General features: G+C 44.6%; 2 protein-coding genes across 5 annotated transcripts; both read right to left on the bottom strand.

Moving 5' to 3' along the window:
- Positions 1–26: 26 nt before the first annotated feature.
- Positions 27–10,774, bottom strand: LOC123070718 (DNA damage-binding protein 1). Its single transcript, XM_044494018.1, has 19 exons — positions 10,556–10,774; positions 9,958–10,006; positions 9,794–9,853; positions 9,602–9,693; positions 7,306–7,357; positions 7,049–7,111; positions 6,899–6,948; positions 6,273–6,348; positions 5,379–5,591; positions 5,174–5,280; positions 4,976–5,084; positions 4,388–4,588; positions 4,063–4,278; positions 3,713–3,823; positions 2,853–3,128; positions 2,223–2,497; positions 1,332–1,683; positions 916–1,200; positions 27–812 (listed from the first exon to the last, which is right to left on the bottom strand). Exons 1-19 carry the CDS (start codon positions 10,657–10,659, stop codon positions 231–233), a joined length of 3,273 nt encoding a protein of 1,090 aa, XP_044349953.1. The 5' UTR covers positions 10,660–10,774; the 3' UTR covers positions 27–230.
- Positions 10,775–16,886: 6,112 nt separating this feature from the next.
- Positions 16,887–20,196, bottom strand: LOC123183190 (uncharacterized). Of its 4 annotated transcripts, none has more exons than XM_044595941.1 (4): positions 19,822–20,196; positions 19,454–19,694; positions 17,695–19,378; positions 16,887–17,580 (listed from the first exon to the last, which is right to left on the bottom strand). In XM_044595941.1, exons 2-4 carry the CDS (start codon positions 19,675–19,677, stop codon positions 17,020–17,022), a joined length of 2,469 nt encoding a protein of 822 aa, XP_044451876.1. In that variant the 5' UTR covers positions 19,678–19,694; positions 19,822–20,196; the 3' UTR covers positions 16,887–17,019. The 4 variants fall into 4 exon arrangements, with proteins under 4 accessions (XP_044451876.1, XP_044451887.1, XP_044451894.1 ...); XM_044595952.1 differs by having other exon boundaries at positions 19,454–19,642; XM_044595959.1 differs by having other exon boundaries at positions 17,695–19,298; positions 19,454–19,642.
- Positions 20,197–22,196: the final 2,000 nt, after the last annotated feature.

The following is a 22,196-nucleotide window of genomic DNA, read 5'->3' as shown; positions in this document are numbered from 1 at the left end:
TATCACCGTCTACGTTCACCTAGTAATTGTGCCAAACTTTCTTGATACCATTTCAACAAGAGAGATTCACCACTAAAGTTCTACATCAGCACAGATAAAGTTACAATCTTATCACAGAGAAGGGATGTTGCTACAAACACTTGCAGAGGATCATTCTCGAGCAGCCAACGGTTTACAACACAGCGAAAACGAACAAATAAAACAGGATATACATGGCCCGGCGCTACCACCTAGTGCAGTCTCATCAGCTCCTCTACCCGCTTGGACAGCTCCTCAACAGGGACTGCCATGGCCTTGGCCACCTCCTCCATCTTGGACCTGTTGAGGTCGAGGAACGACTCGATCAGGTCGCCGTCCAAGAAGTTGCGAGCCTCCGACGTCTTCTTGTCGTTGTGGAACGACCGCCACTGCTCGTGGCTCAGGCTGCCCACACCCTTGATGAACTTGACCAGGGTTGTCTGGAGCTTCTCCAGGAACACATAGTGGTCGTGGGGCAGGGAGGCGATGATGCCAATGACCCCGTTGATGGTGCCAAAGATGACCGTGGGGATCTGGCCCATCTCAGAGTCGGGGAGGCGCATCACCAGCGAGCCATGCCGGAACCTGTTCACAAACTCTCCGAGGTGGTACTCCCCGACTACCTCCAGCCTGCCCCTCTCCTCGTCTGTGGCCGCGTCGCTGTTCTTGCGCACAGTGAAAAGGTTGTAGCTGTTCTCTGCACCAACATAGATGTCATCGTCAATCATCTCAACTGCAGTCATCCAGTTCGCATTGTAGTCCCTAGCGAGCTCTTCAATCGCACTCTCCTCATGCTGCTCAAGAAAATGAGACACTGGTCATTGGCCTGATGAAGAGACTGATATACAAATTGGAACCAGTGTTATGAGCAGTAGATGTCAAACAGCCAATGCTTACCTTGTACACAAGCAAGGATATCGATTTCATCAGGTCTCCGACTACGATGAAATCACCACGGGTTTGGGTATACAGGGCGAGAATGTGCCCATGATGGCCACATTCAGACTGCAACTCATGGGAACCATCCTCCCGCGTCATCCACTTGTATAACTGAATCTTCTGGTTGATAGCTGCCAACAATTTCCCATTGAATGCATTTAGGGAATAGACAGCTCCTTTTGTTTCTTTCTCTACAATTAATTGCAACCTTCCATCTTCAACTGCAAATACAAGGATCCGGCCCTACACCAAGATGCAGTCACGTAAGCACTATGTGCAGGGAAAATCAATGAAGATATTACCACAGAAGCTACAAGAGGTAGTAAATTGAACACGTAACCAACAAAGTAACGCCAAGCCCTTCTAGTTATTACCTTTGTCGGTTCATTCTCCTCAGGTAGAACATATGCTGTTCCCACACAGTAATAGAAGTTATTATCATCAGAGAATGAGCAGCTAATCATGGAGCAACCACATTCGTATTGATCAAGAGGATGTGTGGACAGAAACTCAAATGTTTGATGATCCATCAGACGAATGAAATGCGCCTCGCTCTCCTCCATGCTATTCTGGGTATACTTAAAACTGCAGAACGCCAGTGTCCTGGACTGTTCCTGATGGCAAATGCGCCGTGCTTGTTCATTCAACGGAATCGTGCGGATATGAAGCTTCTGGATATCATCAATAGTTCCAATTGAAAGTTCACCTTCTTTAGCAATTGCAAGGCTGTGAATGATATACACAAAAGAAACCAACTTAACAGCGGGTTTAAGACAATCATCATATTGTTTCAAAGTAACTGCTGCCAAGAAATTCATGGAATGGAACACAAGGAACATGTGAAAAGCCCATAGCATCAAGTAGAACAGGTTAGAATTAGCAGCCATTTGTTTTACACCATATAATTTTGTACAGTGTAATATCTAAGAAACTAAACCTACCCCAACTTGTTTGGGATTAAAGGCTTTGTTGTTATTGTAACATATAAGAAACTTAAGTGTCAAATGATAATCATAACATTGGCTTCTATGCATCAAGAACAAATGGAGATGGCGTAAACAAGTCGAAAGAAGAACATATCGTATGAGAAAATGAAAAGAGAATTATTAGCACTATTGTTTTCAGCACAGAATATGTCAGGTTTCATCATTGTAATCAAAGGTTGATTCAAATATATTGATTCTGCTGGCATACAAGCATTAAGAGCTAAATATGGAAGTACCAAACAAAAAAAAACAGCCATTCTCAGAGAGAAAGAGAGATACCTGTCAGGAAAAGCAGCCGTATTGAAAGGACACATATGATTAACTTCTTTCAGATTGACATTGCTGTACAGCAGCTTTTTATTGCTACTGTAGATAACAGTTGGTCTATCAGACGAAGCAAACACATGGGTTGTGCCCTTTGATGAGAATGTACGAAGGCTAATTGGCTGGGTACCAAGAGAAACCTTCTTTCTATCGGTTAGTTCACCTGTGCTTGCATTCAGTAGAAAACTGAAAAGGTGACCATCTCCAAGAGCACAAAGCAAATATGAAATCTGAAAAAGAAAATTAACCGTCAACAACATTTGTAACTTAGGGGCTGTTTGGTTTGTGACTAACTTTGCCAAAGGTTGCCACACCTAAGGTTAGGCAAGTTTGACTAACTTAGATGAGTGTTTGGTTCAAGCCACACCTTAGGCAAGCCACACTTGAGCCCCACATGGCATACACACAAAAAGTGTGGCAAGATTCCCTTAGGCTTGCCAACTTGTGGCTCTCATTTTGATGAACTAAGCTTAGGCAAGGTTGGCAAAAATATGTGGCAAAGTGTGGCAATACTAGGCCTAGAACCAAACAGCCCCTTAAATTAGCTTTATATTTTTATGATGAAACATGAGGTCAACAACATACCCCTTCCAAGGTACACATCAGAACTGACCGAGGAACAATTTCTCCACCTAAATTTTCCTTCCTGATTAATTCAAGGTCAGGAAGTGAAAATATGCTGACACTTATATCAGTCCACATCCCAATAGCAGCCAGAGAGCTATACTGTGGATTCTCCCCTACTGGGTTCAAATCAACACAAGAAATCTCATGTTCTAGCTGTGCATGTTTCACTTCAACCAGCTTAGCATCCCTAATCTCTAGGTAAACAAGATGGCCACCACCGGTCGCCAACAGGACCTGCAAACACAAAATGTGTTATTTAAAGTTACAGCAGAAAGCTAATATAAATGTGAATTCAAATCATGTATTTAGCATTGTGAAGCAGAGCATGCTAGCATATATCTACCTAATAATGAACAAGTGTTCCGCAGGTCCAGCCACAAGAGGCCTAAATGACACTTCAGGCATTGTTTCATAGGTAAAATGAAATAATACAAAGATTTTGACTTTGGTAGTCAAGAAACAAAGTTATTAATTAATTAACAATACAAAATGAAGAAAGAACTGAAATGCATACACACAAGGAGCAGCAGTGATGAAAGTGGATCGGTATATCAACAGTAAACCCTCTGATGAGTGATTAGTTCCCCTCCCTTCTCTTGCTTATGATTCATGTCTCTAAACCTCTCCTTTTCACTAAAAAGAACACTTCTCAGTGTAGTTTGGTCAATTTCTATTTGTTGACTATGACTATGTGTATTGACGAAGAATTAAAACATGAATACCCCAAGTTGTATATTCTGTCACAGACATGTCTAATAAGCTGGTCATCATTGGCAATATGCCCAAAGAGAAAGGAGGGGTCCCATGAAGATACCCACCTGACTGGCATTAGCTGATGCAACATTGACTGAAAATCCTTCTGGTGCATTCCATTGATCCACTAGCTCCCGAGAAGTGCAACTGACTAACCGGACAGAATTAGCAGTAACCTGTCATTGAGAATAGCTCATAAGATGCTAATAGGAAACCGGGGACATAAAACTTGACCAAAAAAATACTGAAATCATCCACAGTACTTTTCCATTCATTACACAGGATTATAATCAATTCCCATCTGCTGTTTCTTTAACTTCCCTAGCACCCAGATGTTTTTACTGGGATACACAATAATACAGTTGTGGTTTATCAAGAAAGGCAGAGAAATCAAATATTTCATTAGAAAAGGCACCTGTATAAGCATATCATTGATGGCATTTTGGCAGAACAAAGTCTGGATTTGTGCATCAAACCCTTCTATCTCAATTTCTTCTAATTCATCTTCCATGTTCATAGCCAAGAACCGAGTCTCACTTATAAAGCTCACCACCAGATACATGTCATACAGATCACTGAAGGAAGACTTCAGTGACCATAATCCCTTGATGCCTTGCAGCTCTACTGAAGCCTACTTGCACAGGAGAAGATATACAGATCAGCTTTCTAGAGTAAATTATAGGACATGTCAGAGTACTGTTAACTTCCTTGCAAAAAATTGATTATGCACAATTCAATACCTGCTCATTAATCCCTATACCATTACGAACCACTCGAATGGAACCATCTTTGAATGCTCCTGAACAAGTGACCACCTGACCTTGCCCTTGCCTATCAAGGTCAACCACGCAGAAGTCCACAATGGGTCCAAGATTCACATACCGTTCAAGGATTTCGACGAATGAACCAGTTGCATCAGGTTGGAGATTCAGCTTTACCAGCTGTCAAGACCAACAAATCATTTAGTGCAAATTTCAATTCTGAAGAACTACACAACAGATGACTGAAACTTTCTTGCCAGTAAGTGCACACATTTTATTGCACATGCAGGCATACAATTCTGTGGGTGCACTGCCTGTTAGTTGTTACTGGTTGGTTTACTTTTACTTTTAGGGAGGTGAGGGTGGGAGAGTAGCTTCAAACAATTTGACATAAGCACGAGTACAAGTTACCAATGGAGATGCAAGATTTTTCATCTAACATGGAGCAGTGAAAAAATAGCATGGATATTCAATTGCTGCATGGCACCAAAGAAGACACAAGTTGCTTCTCTAGCATGGAGTAAGAAGCAAGAGTAGTGGTAGCTTGTAACTTTGCTACTGACCCACCTGTGAATCACCAAATCGAGAACCAACATAGACAACACCATTATCAAGATACGATATTGACGATGCAACTGAAGTCTCTCCCAAATGCTCAATTTTCAAACCAGTTACCCTAAAATGTAACGAACACATGAAAAGAGAGAACTTGTAAGTAGTAAATCAAAGATTCTTTTAGTTCCAAAATAGTGCAAAGGCTAGTACCTTTCTCGTTCCTGGGTAAGGACAAGTAAATGCAAAATGCCTGAATTATCACCAAGTAAATAGCGAGAGCCATCTGGGTCAACCCTTCCATAAGCTCTTGTGATGGACTGGCAAGAAATAGAAGATCAAGGGTAAATAATTACATCACTGTACAGATAGATCATGTGACTAGAATACAAGAAAAATGAAGAGATGTAAGTATTACCTGTTTGATTGGTATAGCTTTAAATGTAGAATTAGCATTGCAGTAAACTATTGTCTCCTCGCCAATAATTATGACACCGCCGAGTGGAGCTGGTACAGGTATTAAAAGACCAGCTCCGTTGTCTAAATTGTTCTGTGACCAAGGACCCTCAACAAAGTCTTTCTCCTTCAGTGCAACTTCATATGTCTTAACATGCCTGGCATCTTTGTTATCCTGACATGTAAGTACAGAAAATACAAGTCATCAAGATCTGTTACTATCACGCTAGTGGTCAAATTATTTGTAGAAGAATTACAAAGGTACAAAACTTAAAAGTGAAAAGATTGCGCACAACAGCAATAAAGAGAAGGTATGTTCAGTCAGTGCCCAAAAGATAATAGTTAGATTATTTCAGTAGATAAATGGCACAGCTTGTGATGTTAAAAGTAAAAAACCAGTCCAAGAGTTTCTATAGGGGTAACTTAGTTTTACAGCGAGGAATGGAACAATGAAGAGCAAGTCAGTTCTGTTTTATTTCAAAAAAGAAACAAGTAATCATCTCAGTAGTATTGAATTGCATCGACATGTCGAGACTAAAAATTAAAAATATGGACATAAAAAAATCACTGGATAACATTATCAATTAATCTAGAAACTCAAAGGTACAAACATTCACCAGTAACCTATGGTATACCATGTATAAGCAGCGTAAAGCACTGCAAGTTGCAAACTGATTACATTTTAAAGGGTAAAAAACATGGATTAAATGCATAAACGAATACACCATATTTTTTCCACTTGAGTAAAAGGGCAAACCATATCAATTAATTTAGTTCAATACTCTGTCCTGCTTGATTTTGATTTTGATTTTAATAGTAGAAATGATGTAAAGAAATGCAGAAGTTTTGAGCAAACCTGGTAGAGCACAACTATCGTAGGTCTGAGACAGCCATACAGGAACTTGATGTCCAATACTTGAAGTTCTTCTAGTCTGACATAACGAGAAAAAAGACGCTAAATATAAGGCAGAGTGATGTAAACACATCTAAGTTAATCGGATCAAATGGCTAAACAAAGAACATCATTAATGAAGCATTAACTCTATCATTAACTTTTAACAAGTGTGCTATCCATCTACTAGTTACTTTAGGACAGAAATAAGCATGCAAATATCGGTACGACTTTCTATGCTGCTCGAGAAACTTTAAGATTTGACTTGACCAACAAGCATTGTAAAGACAAAGTAATACAGAACCAAGATCATTGACGCATTTTTCTGAACCAATAGCAGATCAAGCAACAAAAATATAACACTGAGAAATCGGAACAAAGCATGATTTTGTGTACATTATGTTTGCCTCTGACAAAAGAAACAAGATCTCATAAAAATTCAAACTCATGGAGCTACCGGGCAAAAGCATGACCATGCACATCAATAATCTAGTTGCAGACTACAGTGTACCACATAAATGTCTGGACTATATCACTAAATGAATGGTTTAATCTGCAATGTCATTCAGTTATTCATGCCATACTGGTACCTGATATTGAAAGCTTCCTTCAGCTGTCCTTTGTTGTCGAATGGTATAACCTGCCACACAAGGATTCATTGAAGGATAGGAAATGTGAAGCTTGACTCCAGGAATGAATGAGCAAAAGACATGAAAATATAAGTAGCAGGCTGGGCTTACCTTAAACAATCCATCATAGAGATGAAGGCCAATAAGTCTACAGTCAGGGTCGATGATCCCAATCTGCATTACAAGTAAAAAGGCCACCGGTAGCATTATCGCTCCAGCTTAAATTAAGAGACAGAGTGCATCACTCTCTTTAGTAGATACGGAATGCTATAAACTGATACAGTAAATGGGAAGTTCAAATAAGGCATAAATTAATATCATTTCAAAACCAGAAGTAGAGTTCAAACTTGAAGCTTTGAGTACAGTACCTGTCCATTGTCCGTAGGGCGGCCAATGCGATCAGAAACATCTCCCATGGATCTACATAATCCAAACAAATTATACTCCCGTATGAAAGCATGCTAATAACTCTCAGAAAGTAACATGCAGTGAAAATGTGCACCCTGTTTTTAACAAAACGCTATGCGGGCACAAGATCATCAGGTACATGGCCTGTGATTTGTAGACCTAAGAAGAAAGGGGGGCTTGGCATACACAATCTGGAAAAAATTAATGTCAGCCTACTTTGTAAATGGTGGTGGAATCTGGAAAGTAAGGAAGGTATGTGGCAGGATATAGTTAGAAGAAAATATAATATTTCTAAAATATGATAGGTGGAATCTGGAAAGTAAAGAATGGTGCCAGTCTGGTAAATGGCTCTATCAATAGTTCACCTTGCTGAGCTGATTTGCTGAAGATCAAACAGTTGTATACTAAGGGAGATATGATGATTGGTAATGGCCAGCAAACAAACTTCTGGGTTGATACCTGGTGTGTTGATAAAAACCCTTGAAAGATCAATATCCTGATTTGTTTGCAATTTGCAATGATACAAGCTGCACTGTGAAACAGCTAGCAGAAAGGGGGTGGAGGCTTACTTTTGGAAGATGAATACAATGAGGATCGAAGCAAGGACTGCAGCAGACAATGAGGCAGATGAATCGGAAGCAGGAGTTATGGAGGAAGATTGAAATATGGCGATGCAATGGAAGTTTTCTGGGCTTTGGCGGCTAATTCTTCCATGGAACTGGCCTAGGATAAAACTTGAAATGTGCTCTCAGGGTTGTTCTTTAATTCTTTTCAGTTAGCGGATATATGTGGCAGCGATTTGTGAACCTTGTTTTAGTTTTTGCCCCTGTTCAAGAATTCATCCGATTAACCAGTTAACTTGCCGATTAATCCCTACTCATAGGGTCCCCGAGTAGCCGATTACCCGATAAATCGTCCGATTAATTGATTAAATGGCCGATTAACTTGCCGATTAGCCTATTAATCCCCTACTCACCAGCCGACCGAGCAGCTACCAGTTAACGATTTCCTCAACAATGGTTTTTGCTTTGCACCAAGATGCTTTCTTTTGTTATTGTTCCGTTATCCTTTGATGGTGGAACCCGATCCTTTTCTGGGATCGTATGAAAAAGAAAAGGCCATCAAGGTGCCCATTTGAACCAGAAAGGCGCAGAAAAGTAAACAAAGGTAACCCTGCCCAACATACGTCTATGCCACCTATCATCACCTGTCATGCTGGCAACAGACCTGCTGACAGCGACAGCCAGCGGCAACTAAAGTTAGCTTTCCCTCTCAATCTGTGTCTCTACCACCATTTAAACAGGCCACCGCCTACTCGAATTAGACACGCCCGACACACCTGTCTAACCAACCCAGTCAACTGCTAGCACTGTACAGAAGACTTTATTTCGGGTCCTTGTATGGTCCTATGTTTGAACAAAAAATCAAAACTTTGTAGATAAGAGCAATAAGGAGAATACATGAGGCCATCTACACAGTTAAGCAGAGAGCAGTCTTCTATACCCAAAATAAAGTCAATATTATTTTCCCTTCCCTTGTTACGGTTTTTCCTTTTTCAACAAATGAAGTGTCCAGAAGGACCCAGAGCTGGTATTAATTATCCAAAGATATTACAACCCAGCCATTACAGCTATCCTGCCTAGCAGCTAGTGCTGTAAAGACTGCTCCCTGTGTACGGCAAATAGGTAATCAACTATGGCAACCTCCCTGGCCTGCCTTGATGAAAAGGTATCACCTTGATGACATTGTGCGGGACTCGTGATACACAAAATTGCATGACAGTCAACCAGAACCAATGGACTATCCAATTTTCTAGTTCTAAAACACCAATATTATCCTGTGGATACACACCAATAAAGTCAAAATTAATTCCCCTTCCCTTGTTACAGTTTTTCCTTTTTGAACAAAAGAAGAGTCCCGAAGGACCCAGAGCTGGCTGGTACTAATTATCCAAAGATATTACAAGCCAGCCATTACAGCCACCCTGCCTAACAGCTAGCGCTGTAAAGAAGACTGATTGCTAAGTACAGTAAATAGGTAATCGACCATGGCAACCTCCCTGGCCTGCCTGGATGAAAAGGTATCACCTTGATGACAGTGTGTGGGACTCGTGATACACAAAATTGCATGACAGTCAACCAGAACCATTGGACTATCCAATTTCCTGGCTCTAAAACACCAATATTATCCCGCAGACGCATGCCAATTTACGCACCCGCCTTGCAAAACAAAACCAGGGGCATAAAGAGTCCATACCTGGTGAGAAGCTCTGATTTTTCTGCGTCCCACTGCAGGACGCAGAACTTGTACCTCTCCGTGGCGATGAAGAGGAAGTCCTGGGCCTCATTCTGAAACAGGGGAAACAGTTAGGGAATCATTCCGACAGAAACATCGCACCGCACAAATAAAAAAAGAAGCAGCCTTTGACGGTACGGGGCGTTGACTCACGTGAGGCCGGAAGAGCTCGATCGTCGCGATCCTCCCATATATGGGCACGTCAAGCATAGGCTGGCAACAAAACAAGTGTCACGGTCTTGCGGAAAAGGCAGATTATTGTGTAAGCGAAGAAAGAAACAGAGAGGTGGGCGACAGATACGGCGGCTGTCGGTTACCTGAAGGCCCTGCGGCGTGAGCAGGTGGATCTCGATGCGGGTGCATTTCCTGAAAGTTGATGGTGAGCAAACGCGTTTAGCAGTGGGATTTGGCGGGAACCCGGCATAATAATAATTAAAGAGAAAAACGATGGCATCTAGCTACGGAACCACAAGTGTGCAGCTTATGAAATACTGTAGTTCCCTGAACACATTATCGATTGCTGCATTCAGACACATATGAGCTCTGTCAAATTTCCTGTCTATCAGGGTACCTACGTGTGGTGAGGGTGCAGACACGTCATCCTATCTAAAGGCGCCATTTTGCTCCGGCCCGACGGGCGAGACCTACAGAACACCGCGCTGCGGCCTAGGGCCGTACAGTACACTTAGTCACCCATGGCTCCAGATCCTCCCGGACGGCTCGCCGGAGAGGAATCCCTAGCGGCAGAACAAATCAGGCACGCGCACGCGCGAGCGGCTCCGACCGGGAGCAAAACCCTAGGCCGCGCGAGCACGGACGCGGGGCAGCGGGGGCGCGCGGGGACGGCCGGGCGGGAGGTGAACCCTACCTAATGGACGGGAGGGGAGGGGAGGGGATTCGGGGAGGGTGGCTTACGCGACGATGAGGTTGAGCTGGTGGGGGCCGGTGAAGTTGCCGACGCAGGAGTGGCTGACGCTGGTGGGCTTGTGCGCCGTGACGACGTAGTTCCACGTGCTCATCTCCCCTCGCCGCCCGCCGCCGCCGCCGCCGCCGGAGGAGGAGGAGGAGGAGGAGGGTTCTGGGCTCTGTGCAGCGGTGCTGGGAGAGAGAGACAGGAGGGGGGAGATGCGCTGCGGCTGGGGCTGGGCTCCCCTCTCCCCTTCGTTTTCACGGCGCTGGACGCCGGTCGAGCGGGCCGCCTTTCGGCCCGCCAGCACCACGCGCTCAATGGGCGTGGCCCTGGGCTGCGTTCCATTCGGGCCGTGCCGAAGCCTTTCTTCTCTCTTCTCGCATGGATCGATGGATCAGGGAAAACCCTATTCGCCGCATTCTGCGGCAAGTTGTCGACCTTTCGCACAGGTACATCCACCGAGAGATCAACTTGGGCCGGCCCGTTTAATCGCTTCAGCCATCCGGTTTTGGGGAACCTTCTCGGAATTTCCTATTTGCCACATGTTGCGGAGTTTAAAAAATTTGTTTGCAATGTTTAAAAAATGTTCGCGATGTTCACTTTTTACTGAAATTTGTTCACATTCAAAATATGCTCAGGAGTTTTCCAAAAATATTTGTGGTTTTAAAGTTTTTGAATCCCAAAAAATGTTCCTGTTTTCAAATTTTGTTCACGGGTGAAAAATCGTTTGAGAATCTCAAAAAATATTCACGTTTCAAAATTGCACAAGGGGTTTCCAAATTTTCAAGAAATGATCACTTTTTTCAAAATTTGTTCGCTTTTACAAAAAGGAAAATTGAAATTTTGTTCACATTGTTAAATAAATAATCGCATGTTCAAAAAAGTGTTCACAATTGGAAAATATGTTCGGGATTTGAATAATGTGAACAATTTCGAAAATGTTCTTTTTCTAGACAATATTGAATTTCAAAATTTGTTCACAATGTTCAAAAAATGTTGGAACTTTGAAACATTTTGCCAGAATTCAACACCTTTTAAAAATGGCTAGTTCTTAGATATTAGCGCTGCGAATTATTCACGAAGGATTTTTATCTCAGATGGCTATTGGGAGCACTTCATTTCTGCGAGGTCTGGAGTTCGATTTCCCTCTCGTTATTTCTCTTATTTTTGCTACAGTACCAGCGTGGCTTCCCATCGCGCTTGATAAGGACCCGCACCTGTCTGCCATGGGCCGGCCCACTCGCTGTGTATCCTGTGCGAAGCGACGTCATTTTGCCACAACGTGCGGCGTATAGGAGCTCCCATGGATCAGCCCCTTCAGAAAAAAAGATCTGTGTGATCCGTATGCCGGCCCCCACGAGAATGGGGAGGCTTCTTCCTCCTCCTCCTCCTCCTCCCTCTCCGTTCCGTCCTCGGCGCTGGACTTGGGCCGCGCCGCCGCCCGCGTATTGTTGAGTGCGGGAGAGGCGGCCGCCGTGCAAGGACGCCGGCGGCGAGTGCAGCGACGGCGTGCGGACGCGGGACTCATGGCCAGCCAGCCGGCTACTATGGGTACGACACTGCCACCACTGTACCGGTACTCTCGGGTCTGAATGTGAAGTACTCTTCAATTAACATGTGAAACATCTCTTCAGTTATGGTGGAGTGCTTTATCTGTAAATGTGTGTACATTTCCTAGCTGAGGACAGTTCAAAACATGAAGTGGATTGTGCAATTTATGTTGTGCTCTTTTAGATGCGTGATGTTTATCACCTACTAGCAGAAGAGCCCATGCGTTGCAACGGAAAAGAAAACATAACACACGCTCTTAACTCAACAACCATCACTCAAGACCACAATAGGTCCATCTCCTTTATTTTTGTGAGGTATCATATTTGTGTTGCCGCTTATCCTCCTCACCCTCGCCGTCGATGGCCTCGGTGTTCACACAAAACAACAAAAAACGTGTGTTGAATATGGTTAATCCTAAGGCGTCTCTCTCTCTCTCCCACTCTCTTCCCTCTCTCTCGCTCGCTTTCTCCCACTCTTGCGATGAGAAATCTGTTGTTTTCCCCTGCGACATTTTTCAGAGGTATGCATGTGTAGTTATCAATGGTTTCTTTTCCGTATATGGTTATAGTGGGGTGTATATTTGCAATCTGGATCGCCGCCGGTATGAAAAAAAATGAATCTTGCGCTATAAATTATAAGTTTGCTTCCATAACAATATTTTAAAAATATTTAACAGATAAAATTAACATCATATTTAGATTTCACACATTTTTCTAATAAAATTTCATATATAATATGTTAAAATCGAAGTTACGGTTTAAAAGATACAAATAATTTAGAAAATCATTTGGTTTGACTCAAATATATTCTAAAATAATATTAAAATACTTAACAGGTAAAAATATTCTCATATTCATATTCTACATATTTTTTAATCAAATTTCATATATAACATGTTTAAATCAGAGTTACGGTTTAAAAGATATGGACGATTTTAAAAAGCATTTGTTTGACCTAAATATGATCCGCGGATAAATTATCTAAAACATCAGGGGGGTTTCTAAAAATGTAAAATAACGGTTCGGGTGTGACTTAAATCCGGACGGCGGATTGATTTTAAGAAAAGACAAGGACTTTTGTGTAAAATACAAAAATAACGATTCATTTTAACTTAAAACAAGACTGCGGGTTGAATTCTTTGAAATAAAGGAACTTTTCTGAAAAATGGCATGACGGACGAAAAAAACCTAATTTGCTTTATTATTAGGTAAAGATAAAGATAATATACATGGGTACATTCATGATCTATCTTGTCTTGCACGTGCTTCCGGAATAAGATACCGTGTGATATCCTGATGTTTTCTTTTTCCATTTTTTTAGGATCGATGTCCTTATGTTTTCTTCCGTAAATGAAAACGAGCTCGCTCTTTTAGAATGAACACAAGCAATCTGATGGATGACCAAGGAGTACAAGAATATAGCAGTGTCAGACAGCAGCAGGGGGCTGCTCATGGAGATCGGCCGGCGTGCCGGAGGGAGAGAGCGTAGCAGGTTGAGCGACACCGGGATGTACTTGTAGGCAGGCGGGATTGAGTGGGTCAGGTTCGGGCTCGTCGCTGCATGATCCATTCAGAGAAGAGCTAATGTGGGGGCATTGTTGAAGCTATATTCTGATAAGGTTGATTAATCGAAGAGCTTGCAAAGGATTACCATGTGAGCTGGATGACAGCAGTTGAGGTGATCGATGGTGAGAGCATCTCCAGCCGCGGCCCCAACAGGTCCTCCAAGACCCTTTTTAGCGCCGCCGCTGAAAAAAGGTCCAGTCGCGTCCTCAGAATCCCTTTTTTTCATCGGTTAGACCCGAAACTGGCGTCGACGAACTCAGACCGAACCCGGCGCGCTGGGGGCGCCGGGGGAATCGTTTTTTGGCGCGAAAAAGAGTGGGTCCGTTGAATCAGCGACTCGCCGCCTCGTTGCCCTCACTCATTGCCTCATTTCTTGCGAGAATCAATGTCAAAGCTGCCGCGCAGATCAGCCTTCCATTGATGCCTCACGAGCGGCGCAGTGAAGGCGTGGCGACGAGCGTCCCGCCCGCTCCTGCCACGCGGCACACGGCGGCAGCTCTCCCACCACCCATCTGCGGCTGTAAAAGTCGTCTTCCCTCGCCGGTGAACGCACAAGTTCTCGCCACCGACGCCCTTCCCTCTACCTCTTGCCGCCGACGCCTCTCTCTCTCTCGCCCTCTTCCCACGCCGATGTCTCAATGGCTGAGCACTTCCCGGGCGACGGCGTAGTGGCGAACGGCTTCGGCCACCGCCATCTGCATGAGGATGAGGCGCGCCTCCTCTACGAGGCTGACTACCGGCGCCCCCGGACATGTGGGGTGCTGGGCACCTGGATGCTCGGCGCCGGTGGCGTCTCGGTGCCGCCCGCGCCGACCGGAGCGGCCCGGCGAGCCGAGATCGCGCTCATCCGATCTTCGCTGCCGGAGCCACAGCAGAACCAGCCGAGGTACGCCCCCGACACCAACACGATGTGGACGGCGTACTTCGAGCGGTGCCACGAGGAGCAGATCGCCCCCACCAACGGCGTCGAGCCCCACGACCACCACAACTCCGAGGGGAGGCGCCGATAGTGGGGCGTCCCAGGCCGCACACTCGAGGCCATCCTCGAGCACATCGAGACCGGCAACACGCCGCGCCTGGAGTATCCGGCGCCCCCTCCTTCTCTCGCCGCCACGACAGCTCCTGAACGTCGCGACGAATGGAGATGGCGACATCGTCATCGTCGGGCTCTGGCTCTCTGTCCTCCGGCTCGCCGGGGCTTCGCCCTGTCATGCTGGAGACGCAGGAGACGCCACTGGGGCGCCGCACCCGCGGCGGCGCCCTTGTCATCAACGAGGGCGGCCACCCCTCTCCTTCTTCCTACCGCCTCGTCCGGCCGAAGACCGAGCCGAGTTTGCTCCCGTAAAGAAGGAGCACGAGGCCATGGTCGCCGACAACTAGACCGCCCTCAAGTGGGCGAAGGCGGACTACGTCCACGAGCAGATGGAGCGCCAGCGCCGGGCCTTCGAAGAGATCACCGCTCGGCGCCGGGGACGCGAGGAGGGCGGCGTGGTCTCCCTCAACAACGACGACGAGGATGCGCCTGGGCCGTCCAACCCCCTGCGCGTCGGCGACGCTGGCCAGGGGTGCAGCAGGGACGGCGGCGGCACCCAGCACGGCGGCAACAACTACGGCGGCAGCGACTACACCTAGTTCTACAGGCTCCTCGGCATGTAGAAGGCGGGCGGGCGCCGGCAGATGGGCCTAGTCGTTTTTAGTTTGCGTTTAACAATTTTGTTTTAAAGTTCTTTTGTAAAAATATCAATGAAATCGTCTAGTTTGGATGAAATTGCGTCGTGTTTGGCCGATTTTGTGTTTCAAAAAACGGCGTCTGAGGCCGACTTGGGTGCGGCGGCTGGGGACCCAGTCGCCCTCACGTCGAAATTATCGCTGATTCGCCCCCAGGCGGCACTATCTCAAGCCCCTAGGGGGCCGAACAGCTGGAGATGCTCTGATACCTACGTCGGTGCAGAGAACAGCTACAACCTCTTCACGGTGCGCAAGAACAACAATGCCGTCATGCACGGACGACTAGAAGGGCAGGCTGGAGGTGGTCGGGGAATTTGTGAACAGGTTCCGGCATGGGTCCCTCGTGATGCGCCCTCCGGAGTGGGACATGGACCAGATCCCCACAGTCATCTTCAGCACGATCAACAGGGTCATCAGCATCATCACTTCATTGCCCCACGGCCACTACGTGTTGGGGAAGCTCTTGGTTAAGTTCATCAAGGGGGTTGGGCAGCCTGAGCCACGAGCAGCGGCGGTCATTCTACAACGACAAGAAGACGATGGGGGCCCACAATTACCTCGACGGGAACTTGATTGAGTCGGTCCTCAACCTTGATAGGGGAAAGATGGAGGAGGTAGCCAAGGCCATGGCGATCCCTGTGGAGGAGATGCCCAAGAGGGTGGAGGAGCTGACGAGACGGCACTAGGTAGCGTCGCCCATTGCTCAGTCATAACCCTATTGCCCGCTCCGCTTTCCCATTCCTATTGATTTCGGCATCTGAATCTTCCCGAATTCAAGTAGAGAATACCAAGGCTTTCTTCTTCTTTGATTTTCCTTGGGGCATAGGATAAAAAAATGGATTTCCGGCATAGCACATGTGGCATTAGGGTTCTAAGATTTAGGAGGGGAAGGGTGAGGAGAGGGATCACATGCATTGAAGAAATCTCAAGATTCTGAAACGGTCAAAATAATGGTGCGGGAAGAAGAAAGAGAGGAGAGTCACGAAAATAGGGTAAACGCAAAGAGACGATGAAAAGCAATCAGAGAGGAGAGGGAAGAATGGCTATGGAAATCATAAAGCTCAGCAAGGAGCACATTACTATGATTAATAATGGAGAGGGACAATAAAGGGGAAAACTGAGCAAATGTTTGTTTCCTCACTTGTGTTGTGCCGTCCGCGGCTTGAGAATGGATAATGTGCAAGTGTTTGTAGCAACATTCTTTTGTTTTGTTTTTGACGTTTGATAGGGCTGTAACTAATCATTCTTCTCATGGCTTTCTAGACTAAGATGGTCATACAAAAAGTCACCAAAGAAAAGCTCTCTTCCAAGCATAGTTTAAAAACCCGGACTGGACCTCACGGTTCTTTAAGCTCACTGGACCGTCCTGCAATCAGACCGGACAGAACCAATCGAACCAGCCGGGTTTTGACCAGTTTCCTTGTGAAACGGGAGGAAAAACCAGAGCCACTGGATGACACGTTGCCGGAACATTTTCTCATGACAAGGACACTGATAACAGTAAAATGCAACGACCCGCTGGTTATATGGATGGAGCACACAATGCATATGTAGAGTCTTCATACAGTACAAAACCAACCAGTGAATACAAATATATACAGTAAGTATCTAAACTTGATTGCCAATCAGCCACTGAAAGAGGTAGATGGTACCATGGCATGCAGTTCTTTAACTTCTCTCACGAGTGACGCGAGAGTGCGCGTGTCAAGCTTCAATATGGTTTTGGAGCTGCTTGCGGAAGAACAAATCGTGTAGTAGTCAAGATTTAGCATGTTCTCAGAAGCACTAGAGAGCGTCTCTATCAAGCTCCTGAAGTCCTCTTGTCTGAAGAACCTACTGTTGTAGTATTCCAACATTAATATAACCATCTTAGTCATAGCCTTGCACAACGACAGGTTTTCAATGACGGGCTCGCTTTTCTCCAGTACTATGTCCTTGAGCTTGTTTAGAAAGCTAGATGTGTCCAACCAAGGAGCCAAATCAGTGATCAACTTCGTGTCGTAGACAGTCCCACAAAGGGATAACAATGACGATAGCAAGTTCATTGACATATTTGAGAGTGCATCCACCTGGAATCCTTCGTCCTTTTTGTCCTGCTCATTGTTTTCTTGTGTGCCATCACATTGGCTTTCTATATCTTTGCCATTATGTGTTTTGTCCCCGCAACAAAACATTTTTCCAATCACCTGCGACGAGAATGAATTAACATTCTTAATAGAATAAAAGAGGTCATAAATCAAGTGTGTTGGCAATCATATAATAAAGCAAAGGTTATTCATCATTTAACAAGGGCTAATTACCTCGAGGACTGCTTTCTTGAGTTTGCAAAGGTATTCATCATCCTTGGTGTAATGAGTACATAGATGCTCAAGGATCTCAGCTGCTGCTTGTTTGCATGTCTCATCCTTTTTAGTATTTAGAAGTACTTGAGTGAGAATATCAACAACATCACCACTTGTTTGTATCACAACTGTGGCATCACTAATTCCACCACGGAAACATATCTCCGACAATGCTTCTCCTGCACATCCTCTGATGGAGTTGGTATACTCGTTACTGTGAGTGAAGATGTTCACTAGCATCCTAACAAAATCTTCTTTGGAGTAACTATTTTCTTTTTTGAGAAGATCAAAACCAGCTGATCTGTTGATTCCGTCGGTATCCCTGTATAATCGTGTGAGAATCCAAATGGCTCTTTGCCGCAACACTTCTTTACACTTTTTACAACTAAGAATCCTCCAGAGAGTGTCGATTGCTTTTGTGCAGCTTGATATTTCACGACATAGCTTGGCCCCAGTTTCTCCTTGAGCACCGGTTAATTGGCTCATCACTTCCATTGATCGATCTACTACTTCGAACCATGTCCCATGATCTTTGGTGGTGTGGTCGAGTAGGTCACAAGTGATAGGCGCCATGATCTTAGAGACCAGATCTCGAGTTTCGCTCATGATTCTGCAGTTGATTTCGTCGGCGGCAAGATTCCGGAGGATAGATAGGCCTTGTAACAACAACTCCTTGTAGGCCCCCCCAAATTCATTGGCTGGTGAAGGGCGCCAACGAGTAAGTTGTAGTTTCAAATTCTGCTCATATTCATACTTGGAACTAGGATACGGCTCGGCTATACTGTATTGTTCAGGTGTCCCAATTAGGGAAGATATGTGTTGAATACCCCGAGGAAACTGCTCCAAATTAATGCAGAATGCAAGTCGCTCCACTATCTTCGCGGCCTGGTTTCTCCTCTCTGTATTATGCATGCCTCTTGAATCCAACGTCTCTAGCAGTATCGGTAGTACATGTCGAGAGGATGATGCATACAAGACCAAATGTTTCATTAATAAGCGCTGCCCAGTGAAATCATGCGGACTATATTGGCTCTCCACCATGCATATGGCTGCATATAAGATCTTTACCCCAGAAATGCAATCAACAGGTGAATTGGATCCAATCTTGTCTACAGCATATGTGATGAGGTTCCTTCCTTCAGCAAAGGTCAGGTCCTTCTCACACCCTCTCCTTGTTTCGCACAAGTAGTTGTGAAGGACAACTTGAACTTCCGAGTCTTTAGTTCCCATAGCCTTAGGCAACCTCTTCCCCATGCGACCCAATACGAACCTATAGCAGAAGATGACACCCTGGAGCAGAGCAAGGTAGTACAAGGTTTCCATTGCCGGCGCCAGGTTTGATGCTTCTCCATCTGAGTTGCCCCCGTAATCGTGCTCTATCAGACGCCACAATGAAACCACTCCGGACATGAATATCCCAAGCACATAAATAATTGCCAGAGGGCTCAATATTATGGCCAACACCACTAGTTGAACCAACAGTAAAAGAAATGCCACGAAAATGAGACAAACATAAGCCAATACAGGGCCCCAGTCGCAGCTTGTCAGTTCGCCTGCCACGCCTGAAAAAATGGCCATCATTAACCCGCCAAATGCATCACCCATATAGCCTAGTTTTTCATTTAGACTAACATCGAATATCCTGTTGTACATCTTTTCAAGTTAGATATGTACATAAGTGATACAGTGAACAAGAAAGAGAGAGAAGTATACTAACCCAGCTGTCTGTACAAGAGTGATGGACGTTAAACACCAAAAGTCTTTCTTGTGCAGCATCGAGACAAAGCCACCAAGAAGTACAACGGTAGCCCAAGTAAGCACCAAGAAACCCAGGCCCTTGATGGCCATGGACAGATAACCCATGAACACAGCGTAGCTGTTGATATACTCTACCTCAACCCAAGCTCTGTCATCAGGAAGTCGTTCCCAGTTAGCCGCCATTAATTCCACACGGCCCCCTTGAAGGGTAAGTCGACAAGGTCAATCCATTGGGCTTTCGGACGAAGAAGATGGTACTAATTGATGAAAAAGGAAACAAGCACAAGAAGATGATGAATTCGTATGCATTCAAAGGATTGCTCTCACCTGCAAGAAGAAGATGCCCCGGCCTCAGTCAGGCTGCTAGTTGCTCAAGAGAGGAGATGGATATATTACCGCTCACCGATCTCGTCAGGCTGGGTGTGAGCGACAAGGAACTAGCTACGGAAGGACTCAAGCAAGGGGATTATAGACCAAGCGAGCTAGGTAGCAGTATTTTGCTCAAGTGTCTACTATATGTGTTTCCTGCATTACCAGTTCATCAACAAGTCATAAGATCAACCATAAAATAAGTATGCCAACTAACATTGTTTTGGAAGTACGTGTTATGTATGCATGCTCCTTTTTCTTTAAGCTTGACCAAGACCAAGCGAGCTAGGCCAATCTAATCAATTAGTCGGCCAGGCTGTTCAGCTTAGCCACCTAACATGGTCTTGGAAGTAAACAAGCAATCTATATATCATTACTTGCGGTTGTTCAGCAATCCACATCACCAGCGCAGAAATGTACTCTAGACCAGCACACTTAACTTCCTAGCGTAGAAAGTTCCATGATTATGAAAAAGTTTAGAATTTTGAAAATTTTCATCAATTTTGAAAAATATCCATGAATTTAAAAATAGTGCGCCTATTTTTGTAAGAAGTTCAGGGATTATGGGAAAAAGTTCATTGATTTCAAAAAAAATCACACATTTGGGAAAAGTTTGCACATTTAAGTAAACAAAAAAAGAACAAGAAATAATTGAAAAAGAACCGTCCGAAAACTGACCAGCGAACTGGGAAAACTGGTTTGGGAAAGGTTCCAGAAGCTTCCCAAAACCAGGGGCTTCCGCCATCTCGGGAGAATAAAAGGCAAAATTGGAGTACTCCCTCCGTCCGGGTTTATTAGGCCTAAAGACAACTTCTCTTAGACCAAGACATGTAGTAAATTGCTCACCATTAATTCTTTCATTCCACTCCCAATGCACTCTCTCACATGCATGCAGCCAATAAAAAAATATGCATGAAGTGTATTAATTTCCCAGTCATGGCACCAACAACAATGGCTTTCAATACAACCAATGAAATGGTTGCATGCATGCACCTTTCCAAAGCAAGACCTTATAAAAAAGGACATGCTTGTGATGCTGAGAGGCCTAATAAACTCGGACGGAGGGAGTAACTGGGTGCAACTACAAGCATTCGAGATGTCCTAGTGGGTACTGCAGTACATTCTGAACAGAGAGGTGTCAACAGTTTTTGTTGAAGTTTAATAGAAAAGCAAAAAAACAGTAAATGGACCGGCCCAACACAGAGGGGGTTGTGCGTCGTGTACCATTATGCCTACTAGAACATGTAGGCGCGCATTGCCGCGCCCGTTCATTTTCAGAAAAGAATTATATAATTGGTTGAAATTTGTAGATTGTTGCAACACACTATAAATTTCAGATAGTTCAAATTACATTGTATGCATATAAGAGATGAAAACCAGACACAAAATAGTAAATACAAGCAGACAACCAATTAATATAGTCTAGACATATGTAAGAACTTAACTTTTTGGAACGCGAACAAATTAAGGCGTGCACCTTGTAATTGCACATGATTGAAAACCAAAAGTCAGTGATGAGAGTTTATTATTGAAAAACTGGTATTTTCAACAGACATGCTAATAATTTTTTAATACAGTTAAGATCAAAGGACCGCCCATTATCATACAGTAATGTATACATTTCAATGCAGCTATAAATAAAAAGGCAGAAAATAGTAATTACATTATCCCTTGCATATACGCTGGAGTAGTGGAAAGTCTCATATAATATGCATTTGAATTGTAAGGATTAACTATAAGACATTTACATCTTATTAAGGATGAAAAAGAATTTTGATATATCACATGAACCTATAAGCACAAGAGCCAAAGGCATGTCAAGTTGGAAGAGGCCACGAAATATAGTAAAAAAACATTCGGGAGGGGATGTAACATATCTTTAGGTTTTTCCAATGAAGACATTAGTACGAAATTGGCACTTGGCATGATCATACTTCCCAGTAGTAGACCCACGTGATTAGAAATCAATCAGCAAGGAAAAGCAATATAACCATCAGCACAAGAATGAACATATAATGTGCACCCGCTTCACATGCAACCAATCGGACCCTAGGAGCATCTGTACCTGTGGATTTCGCGGCAATGTGCCAACGCCTTGAGCACATAGCTTGTGCTACCGGCGGCACCCCATCCCAGTCCCTGTTGTCTCGATTTGGTCATCAAGAATGCCACTGCTGTCACCTCATCATTCTTTTACATAAATCAACGGCCATCATGCGGAAGAGACTATAGGGTGAGTGGAGGGCACCGAGGCAGTCGCGCAGTAGAGGAGCAGGCGAGCAGCGGAGGCAGACGCGCTTGCCCACGGGACGTAGGACGGCGGCGGCGCATTG

This window comes from Triticum aestivum, chromosome 1A (assembly GCF_018294505.1).
Source record: "Triticum aestivum cultivar Chinese Spring chromosome 1A, IWGSC CS RefSeq v2.1, whole genome shotgun sequence".
NCBI lineage: Eukaryota > Viridiplantae > Streptophyta > Magnoliopsida > Poales > Poaceae > Triticum > Triticum aestivum.
Note: the sequence above shows the minus strand (reverse complement) of the source record. Positions and strands in the feature narration are given on the sequence as shown.